The sequence below is a fragment of the Acomys minous genome, assembly GCF_964271855.1.
Source record: "Acomys minous genome assembly, chromosome: 13".
NCBI classification, from domain to species: domain Eukaryota; kingdom Metazoa; phylum Chordata; class Mammalia; order Rodentia; family Muridae; genus Acomys; species Acomys minous.
In genome coordinates this window covers 46,821,536-46,834,864 of record NC_140495.1, presented here as the reverse complement: position 1 = coordinate 46,834,864, position 13,329 = coordinate 46,821,536, and the positions used below count along the sequence as shown (strand labels likewise).

The 13,329-nt window shown below is 42.2% G+C and overlaps 1 protein-coding gene across 1 annotated transcript in view; it reads right to left on the bottom strand.

Annotated features, from left to right (window-relative positions):
• The window catches only part of UNC13C (unc-13 homolog C), a 435,075-nt gene that overhangs the window by 66,153 nt on the left and 355,593 nt on the right, over nucleotides 1-13,329 (bottom strand). The window contains exon 25 of the mRNA XM_084752876.1: nucleotides 785-873. Within this exon, the coding sequence (XP_084609002.1) occupies nucleotides 785-873 (89 nt within the window). The remainder of the gene's footprint in view (nucleotides 1-784; nucleotides 874-13,329) is intronic.

Genomic DNA, 13,329 nt, shown 5'->3' with positions numbered 1-13,329 from the left:
CCACCCTCACCCAGAGGCCGCCTCTGTATCCCCTCCCTTAATAAGTCTTCCATGTGAGATCTGTCATATGGTTTGACTTTATGGTTTTTGCCGCATAGTTCTGCCACATAGATTTTAACAGCAAACACTTAACTGAACTGATATTTAAAACACATTTTATACTAAAGTAATGAACCTCTTCAAAGATAATATTTAATTTATACCTGTTCTTTAATAATTGCTAGTAAAAGGATTGCTGTCTCATACAGAGGCAGAGGAAACATCTCACTTCTCTTTCTTTAGACACGCACCGTAGAGGAGGTACGTTGATTTTTACAAATATAGATGTCCATTGTTTCTAATCTCTTGTGTGTGAGGTAGTTGGACCATGAACCCTAAGTCACATTGATGTCATCTGGTATGGAGCTGAGTATGGCTTTTCTGAGGTACAAAGACAGTGACATGCAAGGCTCGAGCAGAACGCATGCTTCTGATGGAAGTTTCCCCTTCTTCCTCCCTCCCTCCTCCCCGCAACTCCCTGCTCTCTAGTCCACACTGGCAATGCAAATGGCTATGACCTAAGGTTTCTGCCCCTAGAGAAAAGTGAGAGAAGTCACTGAGTACATCACAGCCCAGATCTGGGTGCTGTGGATACCACCAGGGTGAAGCATGTATGGCCATCTTTCAGCAAGGCGTCACTCCTGAATCCTGGGGTCACGAAAGGCTTTTCGGAGAAGATGAAGCAACATGAGTGATCACTCCAGATGAACCCTGACACAGTCAGATGACTAGTCAGGCCGCTTACCTTTCTCCATAAGTGATGCTGAGCTCATCCAGAACGCCGTTGAGTTTAATTTGAAGTTCTTTTAGGATAGTGCTAGCTTCAGGGTCTAGCTGCAGAGAGACCATAGACAACATTACTTGGGAGTTTTGATAAAGAAGCTTGGGTCTGCTGTTCTTAGAAGCATTGTGCTTGAAAATATTGGTTGACTTGTGGACCATGCTGGATGAGGTACGGGCTAGAGGGCAAAGCTTTCCTTGGTTACAGTGATGGGATGTAAAGCATGGGAAGGGTACTCCCCAGAACTCCACGATCTGCAAAACCCCAATACACTATACACACTAGTTGAAACTATGCTTTGATTCAAACTATTTCTCAGTCTTTAGTATAGCCACAAATAAATAGGCATGGTAGAACAACATTCAATAGAAAAAAATAACTTTTGAGAACAGGCTGAGAATCTCAAATCTAAAATACCAGGGACCAGAAATCTTTCAGATTTCAGTTCTTCTGACTTTTGGATTTTTGCCTTGAGTTTGCTCAACTTCACGGTTCTTATTTAAACCCTGAAATGGTTCAAAATGTCAAACCTTTTGAAAACTAACAGGACACTAAAGACACCTACAATTGGAGCATTTTGCATTTTAGACTTCTAGATGATGGATGCTAACTTGTGTTGCGCCAGGTCTTATGGGGGGGGGGGTTGTTTGCATTCATTTTCCAATTTTAGAATTTTAAGCAGTAGGACAAACAGATACCCCAAGACCCTGGCTTTCTTTGGAGAGCTATCGTCTGACTTTTCTCTCAAGGTATCCTGTGTAAGCCAGAGTCAGACTCAAAGATTTGTACTTTACTTATTTCTTTTCATTTTTATAATGACAGTAAAAGATCAACATGGAATTTACCATCTAGAGAAGTTTATCCCATTAGTTGTGTGTTTTTTTAAAATAAATTAAAGTATAGTTGAATTATAAACAAACAAGACTTTCTGACAGATGCGTACTATCAAGTGGAGACGGATTCATGTAAAGGATGATGTGTCACAGTCTCTGAAGTTGAAATGTCAATCTTCCTTCCTCAGAGCCTTCAGAAATTAAATGTCCTCTCATTATTGTGTGTAGTTCTTTGACAAATTGGGCCTCAAACGAAAAGAGGTTGGGATGGAGCCAACTTCTCAAAGTGAAACAAGTAAATTCCTGACATATAAACCAAAGACCTAGGAAATATGTGAAACGACTGTGAGATTTGCTAGTAGCGAAAGCTCGTAGGATCTTATCCAGAGCAGCGTCCTGTGAGCATACAGGAATGCACCTCAGACTATGATAACCTGCAATCGTTTTTCAAAACTAAGGGCAGTTTTCAAAACTAAGAAATGATTAGCAAGAACTGTGTATGTGGGATGTGTGTGTGTGTGTGTGTGTGTGTGTGTGTGTGCACATGTGTGAGAGGGTGTGCATACAGAACATATGTTTGATATATGGCTGTGTAGCACCCAGGGATTGACAATGACTGTCCTCTTCAAATGCTCTCTACTCTACTTTTTGAGATGTCATCTCTGAATCTGCATCTCAGCTGTTTGGCTAGGCTATATGGCTAGTGATCTTCCTGCAAGGATTTTCCTGCTTCCACTTCCCCAGGGCTGAGATTGCAGATGCTCATCCAGCTTTTTATGTGGATGCTGGGGACCTGAGCTCAGGTCCTCATTCTCCCCAACCCTACAGACCAACCCTGTAGGAACTATTAATAGCAGGCCTCTGCACCTGGAGTAGACTTGGCCAAATACATGTTGGGAATAAAAAGCAAAATATGCATCTGCCATATGGGACTTTCCCAATTCTATCAAAGCCATCCTTGTTGCAAGTTCAGCTTGGATCCAGGTAACTGTCAAGGCTGTTTGATTTCTTCTCTAAAGAACCAAAATCCTTCTGTATTGTTTTCCATTTTCACTCAGTCAGTGTGGACCAGTGGCTCTCAATCTTCCTAACACTACAACTCTTTCATACAGTTCTTCATGTTGTGGTGATCCCCAACCATAAAATTATCTTTGTTGCTACTTCGCTCCTGTAATTCTGCTGTTTTGAATTATAATGTAAATATCTGTGTTTTCCAGTTGTTCCAGGGTCCCCAGTGGAAGGTCATCCATCCTCCAAAGGGGTCATGACCCACAGGATGAAAACCTGCCTTATTTTACCTTCCTGTCTTTCAACAACGGAGACACAGGTAGATTGCCCGTCCCACACCAGGGAAACATGCAGGCTGGAGGTTTTCACTCTATTTTCTTTACAGTGACTTTAACACTAACTTTTTTTTTCCAGAACAAATTTAGGTGAAGTTGTAGAGAGAAATTCTCTCATTTGTTCCCCCCCCCAGGCTCCCCACTCCTATGAATATAATGAGGGCAGTTCCCACTCACATGTCTACCACTCCTAAGGCTTTGCACCAAGAGACGGGGTGGGCTTACTTCTTACTTAAAATGTATGTCTGGCTTTTTTTTTTTTTTTTATTAGTGTGACATATATAGTGAAGTAGTTTTATCTGTTCAGTTGTTAAGGTAATACTTTGATAGTCATACCAAAGAGTTCCTTGAGGCATCAAAGGAAATTATGATGTTTCTCCACTAATTTATCTTAGGTATTTGTGAACAAATATTTCTCATCAAATAATTAGTTATTATATAAAAATCAAAACTGTCAGACTACAACTATTTAAACACTGACTGACACTGTGAATCTTTTGATAGACGTGTGCTTCTGAGTAAGTATGAATAGAAGGTTTCTTCCATGTGACAAGTCTAAAAGAAAATTTTTATTTTCCATTATTATTCAATTCAAATAACACCACCAATCAAGCAAAAACAATTCTGAGGCCAATGTGGTTCTTTCCAATACTTTTTGCAATGTTATGAATGAGAATATAAATATATTTGTCTAAACATAAGAAAATTGAGAGTAATAAATACTATTCTGCATTTTATAAAGATTTTTAGTGTGTGTGTGTGTGTGTGTGTGTGTGTGTGCTTGCACGTGCACGGGGGCTCGTGTTTTCATGCATTCACATGTGTATGTGAGTTGCAGGTGTCCAGGGTAACCAGAAGGGGGTATCAGGTGCCGTGAGCTGCCTAGTGTGGGTGCTGGGAACAAACCGGGGTCATTTTGGATGAATAATAAATGTTCTTGACTACCACTGAGCCATTGCTTCAGTCTTAGTTTTGCATTTTTTTCAATGTGCAAAAATTTAGGAAAAATCTCTCATTTCTATGAACTCTCTACAGATTTAATAAATGGTAGTATTTTAGAACCCACTGTCTAAATTATCAACAGCTTAAAAAGTTATTGGTTATTTGAAAAGGTAAAATGCTATGCAATATTTTCATAAATCTTTCCATATTAGCGTGGTTATAGGAATGGTAAAATATGAAAGCAAACTTGATTTTTATTGTTATTTAAAATCAACCCTAGCAGTGTAAAGCATTCTTGGAAGAATACTGATAATAAATTAATAATTAGCGTATGTGCATGAGGAGTTTAATTGGCAGGCTATGTAAATTAAGTTTTCATGCAAAGAGGAATATACTAAAAAAAAAAATTTACAGATGATGAATCAAGTTCTGAATTTATATTAAAATTTCCAAAACAGATTTCACAGGTACTTTATAAGAAGGTTTAGGATGATCCAACAATTAAGAACACTTGCTTCTCCCAGAGGACCAGAGTCTGGTTCCCAGCACCCACATCCCCAGCAAACAACTGCCTATAACTCAAGGTCCAGTGTATCTGACATCCTCTTACGGCCTCTGTGGCCATCCTGTACGTATATGCATATACACATTAAAAAAAAAGTCTTCTAAAAAAGATTGTTAGTAGGCATTCTTTTCCATAGTGTGTCTGTCTCATTTCTTTCCTCTTCCCTCCCTTCCCTCTCTCTCCTTTCCTTTTCTCCCTCCCCTCCTCCTCTTTTCCTTCCCTTTCTCCTTCCCTCATCTTTCTCTCCTTCTCTTCCCTTTCTTTCTCTCCTTTCTTTGTTTTTTCCCCCTGAGCCAGGGTCTCTTTACACAGCTCCAAGCGGCCTGAAACTTGCTTGTAGACCTGACCAGCCTTGAATTCACAAAGATGCCCCCCCACCCCCCACTTCCCAAGTGCTGGAATTAAAGCCGTGTAACAGGACATCTGAGGTTTTTTTTTTTTCTTAAAAAAATACAAATAATTTTTCACTTCCTTTTCAAACCTTCCTCAACTATTCCTTGCCAGAGGCAGTCAGGAGCTCTGGCATTTATACCAACTGTGCCTTTTCCTATTACTTTGTATGCAAAACTCTTTTGTTGTCTTTTCTATAGAATTTTAGCTCCCTGTGCAAGTCAGTGCATCTATTCCTGAGTCCTGTGAGACTTGCGGGCACTAAACATCTGAAAGGAGGACTGGAGATGATACATAAAACCATCAAGTTTCCTCTCATGAGTTATCCTGGTGGCCAATATGATTCTCCATAGATGCATTTACTATTAATAATATGCGTTTGCTTTTGAAATAAAATCTTTTATTCATTCGCAACAATATATTCTGACTTATCAAGTTACTCCTGATTCCAAGGACCTGACTACTTGGCAGACCATGTCAAATTATCCTCTGACATCGGTGCAGAATTCAGTTACCATCCTGATTCTGCATGCATTTCTGCTTCTTTTTCTAGCATCAATTCGCTCTTGGTGTATCTAACCAGAATATATATGTTCTTTACCCTCTTAAAAATATTGGCAGTTAAACTGATCGTGCTGCAGTTACAACCAGTATGCTGCAAAGGGACATTGGAATGCTTCTGGTATCTCGTTAAAGTCACCTGCAAAATAGGTGCCACGGAAGAGCTAAAGGTCTTTAGAGTGCCACCATTTACCACCCCCTCCCCCAGGCAATTGCTGCCCATTCCCGTCCTTTCCCATGGGCCTCTGGGGTGCCCTGCTTTGTGTTGGAAGCCCTGCCTCAGTGTTACCGTGTGTTCACTACCCACCCAGAGAAATCCAGAGGAGGAGGGAAGGCCATGCTGTCTGCCTATCCTGTCCCTAGAAAATGAGGCCAAGATTCATTTGTCTAATGGCTAACTGCTTCAACATCTTCAATATTCTCAAATTAAAACCCTTAGTATATTTTGCATCAGATCCTTTAATAGATCTGGATTAAAACCTTCACTATTTTTGCCTTGTATCTTTTAACATTTTTATTTAAATGTTTTACTATGCAAAGTCTATGACCATTTCTATGAAAACTGAAGCCTGATTTCCTACAAGGCCTCTGTTCAGCTGAGGGCTTCCTCCTCTCCCTCTGGGCCTCGTGCCCATAACCACTCTTCTTGCTTTGTTTTGGATCGGTGCATTATTAATCTCACTTTCTTGCTCTATAAATACACTCTGATGATATTCACATACACACAAAAAACAGACTAAAGGAAGAAAAGCCAAACTTATCCGAGACAACCTTCTCACCGGTGTCTGGCTATTTCTCTTCCTCTCCATCACCTCCCGACTGCTCACAACCTACGCCTGCAACTAACTGCACTGCGTCATCTGTCTGCAGCTCTGAAGCATCCGCTAGGCTCTGCAGCATGGCCTCTGCCCTGGACACTCCACTGCAGGGCCACAATCTAGGTCACCATGACCACTCCACTGCCAAGTCCGGTGACCTTATTTATCCCTCTCAGCCTCCGTCCATACCACTGTCTCTCTCTCTCTCGAGCCCTTTTTCCTTGCTTGTCTACTTTCCTATGGCCTGTCCTTCGTCCTGTTGACTTTGAGTCCTCTGTGCACCCTTTAAATACTGATACCCTTCAATGTTCCCTTTCTGTCCTCCTCTCTCCCCTGAGCAGCCACATTTAAGTCTACAGCTTTAACTACCACTCTCACGCTAACGATGCCCGATTCTCTTCTCTGCATCCTGAAGAGCATCCTTGGACATCTTGTCTAGTTTCCTACGTGCTCTGTAGATTTTCCCTACTGAGGATCCACATGTACCTCCGTCAGAGCACATAAACATGGAACTAACTCTCTTTCTGGCTTAATTCATTTCTCTTCTTGTTTTCTCTGATTTGACAAACATGATTTCTGCATCCTTCTTTCATTTACACTTGGATTACCAAGATATGACCAGCCATGCCTCTGAAACACCTTTTCTCCTTGTCCTCTTGATGCCCTAACTTAGCATTTTTTTCTCATCTAATTTATGTTGTATCATTTTTCTGGCTAATGGTTGTTCTTGGAGATGATTTAATAAACTCAAGTTTGATTTCGCATTTTCTGACCCCCTCGAGGTGGCTTTCAACAGGGGGAGGGCTCCCATCAGTTTCTCACAGTCTTTCCTGGCTCTGGGTCTTTGTTTTTTAAAAAAGGCTGGTTCTCTTTAACTCTTCTATTTTTCAGAGCCTAGTCACTCCACGAGGTAGGCCTAGCTCAGCCTAAAACGCAACTGGGAAATGAGCAGAAATTCCACGGAGAGCCTGGCACTAGAGCAACCTCCTTGTTGAGTGATGACAGCTCATTGGATACTGTGGTATGCTGTCAGAAACACGGTATGTGCTCTGTACTGTGAACAGTGAAACACAATGCTGCAGCTCTGATGCTGGTACTCTGTTTTCAGTATTATTCTTGTTTCTTCCCGGAGACGCCGTCTGCAAGAACTCATGCTAAGACCACATGCTGAGGCAGAGCGCTGCATCTTCTTCATCTCACCTGCTTCCAGGCATGAATCCCACGCTGGAAGCCCCAGTCACCCGTGCAGAAATCCATGGCGTGGACTCCAGCTTCAGAGTGCTGAGGAGCCTCAGCGGCGTCTCCCACCCTAACTACACAGTGTTTGTAGTTAGAAGCCGTTATGGTACTTCAGATCAGCCAGCGCCTTTAGGGTACTGTCTTCAGCTTTGCCAGCCAGAGTGGGAGAGGGTCTATGTCTTAGATTTCCTCTACAGTTTTGAGTTGGTGAACACATAGAACATTTTGGATCTATTTCCACTTTTACGTGCTGTTTCTCTTGGAGTTACAGTCCTATCTGAAGTACCCAACAGTCATCCCTCTTAGTCTGACATTTTTTAACCTTCCTTTCTACACAATACACACTGTCTCTCAGCTTTGGGGGCGGGGCTAGGATTGGGGAGGAGGGGCTAGTACGGTTCCAGAGCTTCTATAATCACAGGGTTTTCTGAACATCACCCAAATTCCTTTCATTCCAGGTGGGAAACCCGCGGCTCAGGTAAAACATCATGCTGCTGGGGCTGCAAGGAGACTGATGAGAAACACTCTCAGATGCTTATTATCCGAAACGATGGATTCCCATTTGAAGATGCTGTCCCAGAGTGCATGCCTCCCACCAGCTTGGCTGGATAGGTATGTAGCGCCTCCTACCTGCATGCGCGGACTAGCTGTGGGGCACAAGCCCGCATGAGCCAGGGACAGGAGGATCGTGTCATGTTCTGGCTGGAGTTTGTTCACACGTGGCCTTTTTGCCCAGCCTCACATTGTTGATATTCTTTGTCTACTTCCGTTACAGCATTAAGGCTGTTTGCATCAAGTGCTGGGGGCAGAATGCTCCGTGGATCACACACGGGCTGTCTGAGGGCTACTCTGACTAGCAAGGGAGGAGGAGACTGACTGCGTCTACCAACCTAAATGCTAGAATGCCATCATTTGAGGCATATAGAAACCTTCCGCCAGTGCTCTCAACCTCTGAGCCAGCTCTCCAGCTGCTCAACCATGTTCATAGCAGCCTTATTTATAACAGCCAGAACATAGAAACAGCCTAAGTGTCCCTCAGTAGAAGAATGGATAAAGAAACTGTGGTACATTTACACTATGGAATACTACTCAGCTATTAAAAACAAGGAATTCCCGAAATGTGTGGACAAATGGATTGAGCTAGAAATGATCATAATGAGTGAGTTAACCCAGAAGCAGAAAGACTCAAATGGTATATACTCACTTATATCTGCATATTAGCCCAAGGGGCATGTCCCACGAAAGCCTTCACTTACCAGGAAACTGAGACAGAGGGGAAGACATTCTAGTGGGACTCTAGATGAGAGAAGCATGGGAGAATGGCAAAGTAGAAGGATCCAGAGGGTCCTAGAAGCCTACAAGTATAACATTATGATAGGCAGATTTGGGCCCAGGGGTCCCGCTCAAACTAATGCACCAGCCAAGGACAATATAGGTGGTAAACTTTAAAGCCCTACCCAGATCTAGCCAATGGGCAGAACATTCTCCACAGTTGAATGGAGAGTGGGGTATGACTTTCACGTGAACTCTGGTGCCTCATATTTGACCATGTCCCCTGGAGGGGGAGACCTGGTGGCACTCAGAGGAAGGATAGCAGGTTACCAATAAGAGACTTGATACCCTATGAGCATATACAGGGGGAGGAAATCCCCCTCAGAAACAGTCATAGGGGAGGGGAATAAGGGGGAAATGGGAGGGAGGGAAGAATGGGAGGATACAAGGGATGGGATTCCCATTGAGATGTAACAAGAATAAATTAATAAAAAATTTTTAAAAAAGAAAACCTTCCTCCATCTTGCTAATGCTGTCTCTATGATATGCCCACCACTGCATTGTAAACTTTCCTTAAACTTTTAAACTTTATTTCTGTAAAACTATAAAAGCTCACGAAAGTGCTTCCAGGTTGGAATGTGGAATTTGGGGTGACCTAAATCTGTGTTCCTGCACCATGGTCTCTCAACTTCACCCTAGAATAAACTCTAATTTCCGTTTAGGCAGTGGTTCTCAACCTTCTCAATACTCTAATCCTTCAGTATAGTTCCTCATATTGCAGATAATCCCAACCACAAAGTTATTTAGTTGCCACATCATAACTGCAATTTTGTTACAGTTATGAATTGTAACATAAGTTTCTGATACACAGGTTTATGATATGGGACCCCTGGTTGTTTAACTTGCAAGGGGTCATGACCCACAGGTTGAGAACCACTGCTTTAAGGTGAAAGCTGTTTTGTTTTGTTTTGTTTTTGGTGCAAAGACACAAAAAAATAAACACAATAAAGATTACAAAAAGCTAAGGTTTTTACTGCTGGTTACACTGCTTATGGTATGTTAGGACAGCTGTAAGTAAACTAGATAAAATAATAAAGTGAATTGTTGTGGAAGATGGTAAGATAGAAAGAATAGAGCTCTGTGTCTGTCCTTCCTGGCTGTGGACTTGGCAGTATGGGGGTACCCCTGCAGACCACCAGAACCTCTGGGGAGCAACGTTAACAAGCAGCCCTATCTGGGTCTTGCATCTCATTCTGACATGGGCTACCAGCCCAGAAACCTCATCACCTTCTGGCTACCTTACCTTAGCAAGCTTAGCTGCTAAGCCCAACTGTATGTGGGAGCTGTTCTGGACTCAATTGTATTTGCTAAATTACGTCAATTCATTTCCTCTCTAGCTCATTGTTCTCTTAATTTTCTATTTAATCCAAATTGAACAGCCTAATTGCAGAGATGGTTAGGAGACAGGAACCAGGCAGTATCTGCAAATAAAAGGCCAGGACGTCCAACGTTCACTCCTCCTTCTTGTTTGATGCTAGGAAGCTAAAAATAATTGGTTGCATTTTCTGCCTTCAGCCACATGCCGCCTCACCTTTGAGTTATAGCCACACAATGAGATGCTAGAAATTTGAGTGCATTGTAGAATAAAACACAGCACTCAGCCTTCCCTGTGAAGGGCATATCCTAGACTAGAAAGATTTGTTTTCCCCTCAGAACCCTTATCTCTTTTGTTATTCTGACTTCCTGAATAAACCCAGCATTTTTTTTTCTGTCAGCATCTTCTGTTACATCATTCTTTAATGAATTTTTTTTACCATTTTTTTTATTAATTTGTTCATATTACATCTTGATTGTTAGCCCTTCCCCTGTTTCCTCCCATTCTTCCCTCCCTCCCACTTCCCCCCTTCTCCCCTCCCCTATGTCTGTGATTGAGGGAGACCTCCTCCCCCTATATATGCTCTAAGATTATCGAGTCTCTTCTTGGTAACTTGCTATCCTTCCTCTGAGTGCTGCCAGGCCTCCCCATCCAGGGGACATGGTCAGAAAAGGGGCACCAGAGTTCGTGTGAGAGTCAGATCTCACTCTCCACTCAACGGTGGAGAATATCATGTTCGTCGGCTAGGTCTTGGTAGGGGTTCGAAGTTTACTGCCTATATTCTCCTTGGCTGGTGTCTTAGTTTGAGGAGGACCCCAGGACCCAGATCTGCCTGTAATAAAGTTCTTCTTGTAGGTTTCCAGGACCCTGTGGGTCCTACTATTTCCCCATTCTTCCATGCTACTCTCGCCTAAAGTCTCAATAGGATGTTCGCTCCTCTGACCCACTTTCTTGGTAAGTAAAGTTTTTCATGGGACATATCCCTTGGACTAGTGTTTTGATATAAGTGAGTATATACCGTTTGTCTCTTTTTGCTTCTGGGTGAACTCACTTATGATAATTTCTAGGTCAATCCATTTGTCAACAGAGGAATATCAAATGGCCGAGAAACACTTAAAGAAATGCTCATCCTCGTTAGTCATCAGAGAAATGCAAATCAAAATGACACTGAGATTCCACCTTACACCCATCAGAATGGCTAAGATAAAAAACTCAAATGACACCACATGTTGGCGAGGATGTGGAGAGAGAAGAACACTCCTTCATTGCTGGTGGGAATACAAACTAGTACAACCACTTTGGAAAGCTATCTGGCATTTTCTCAGAAAAATGGGAATAGGGGTTCCTCAAGACCCAGCTATCCCACTCCTTGGAATATACCCAGAAAATGCCCTAACACACACAACAGGGACATATGCTCAACCATGTTCATAGCTGCTTTATACATAACAGCCAGAACATGGAAACAGCCTAAGTGTCCCTCAGTAGAAGAATGGACTAAGAAACTGTGGTACATTTACACTATGGAGTACTGCTCAGCTATTAAAAACCCAGCATTTTTAAACACAGGGCTACCTCAGCACTCACTGTATTTCAGATGGCCAGTATGATTTACAATGCTCTGAACTAGGTGATAGATGGGGTCAAGCCTGCTGGGGAAGAGACAGGAAGAGATGCTTAAGGTGGTCCAGGTAGCATAGATGTCTAGGTTTTGAGTGTGTCTTTATCTATCTAGGTCAATGCTTCTTTAACATTTCTAATGTTGTGACCTTTTAATACAATTCCTCATGTAGTGGTGACTTACCACCATGAAATTATTTTGTTGCTAGCTCATAATTATATTTTTGCTACTGTTATGAATTATAATGTGAATGTTTGATATACAGGATATCTAATATGGGACCTGAAAGGGGGTCGTGACAGGTTGTTGTGGGCACTGAAAGACAGCCTGGTTCTTTTTTTAAAAAAATATATTTTATTAATTTATTCATATTACATCTAAATTGTTAGCCCATCCCTTGTATCCTCCCACTCCTCCCTCCCTCCCATTTTCCCCTTACTCCCCTCCCCTATGACTGTCACTGAGGGGGACCTCCTCCTCCTGTATATGCTCATAGGGTATCAAGTCTCTTCTTGGAAGCCTGCTATCCTTCCTCTGAGTGCCACCAGGCCTCCCCATCCAGGGGACATGGTCAAATATGAGGCACCAGAGTTTGTGTGAAAGTTAGACCCCACTCTCCACTCAAACTGTGGAGACGGTCCTGTCCATTGGCTAGATCTGGGTAGGGATTCAAAGTTTACTTCATGTATTGTATAGTTTGAGCAGGACCCCTGGGCCAGATCTGCCCATCATAATGTTCTTCTTGTAGGTTTTTAGGACCTTCTGGATCCTTCTATTTCCCCATTCTCCCATGCTTCTCTCACCTACAATCTTAATAGGATGTCCTCTCCTCTGTCCCACTTTCCTGGCAAGTGAAGACTTTCATGGGACATGCCCCTTGGGCTAGTGTGCAGTTATAAGTGAGTATATACCATTTGACTCTTTCTGCTTCTGGGTTATCTCACCCATTATGGTCATTTCTAGTTCAATCCATTTGTCCACAAATTTCGGAAATTTCTTGTTTTTAATAGCTGAGTAGTATTCCATAGTGTAAATGTACCACAGTTTCTTTATCCATTCTTCTACTGAGGGACACTTAGGCTGTTTCCAGGTTCTGGCTATTGTGAATAAGGCTGCTATGAATATGGTTGAGTAAATTTTCTTGTTGTGTGCTGGAATATCTTCTGGAATATCTATTTCACTCCAAGGAGTGAAATAGCTGGGTATTGTGGAAGCCCTATTCTCCGTTTTCTGAGATAGCACCAGATAGATTTCCAAAGTGGCAGCCTGGTTCTTAATTGCTGCTTTGTGAGTGCTTGCTCTTTTCTTTTTCTTTCCTTTTTTTTTTTTTTTTGATTTTTAAAAAATATTTTATTAATTTATTCATATCACATCTCAATTCTTAGCCCATCCTTTGTATCCTCCTATTCCCCCTCCCCCCTGCTTTCCCCCTACTCCTTTCTCCTATGTCTGTGACTAAGGGGGCTCTTTTCAAAGTCCTTGAGGCCAGAAGACAATGAAAACTGCTTTGGTTTCCTACCCTAATTCCTGCCCCCTGCAGGTACAATAAC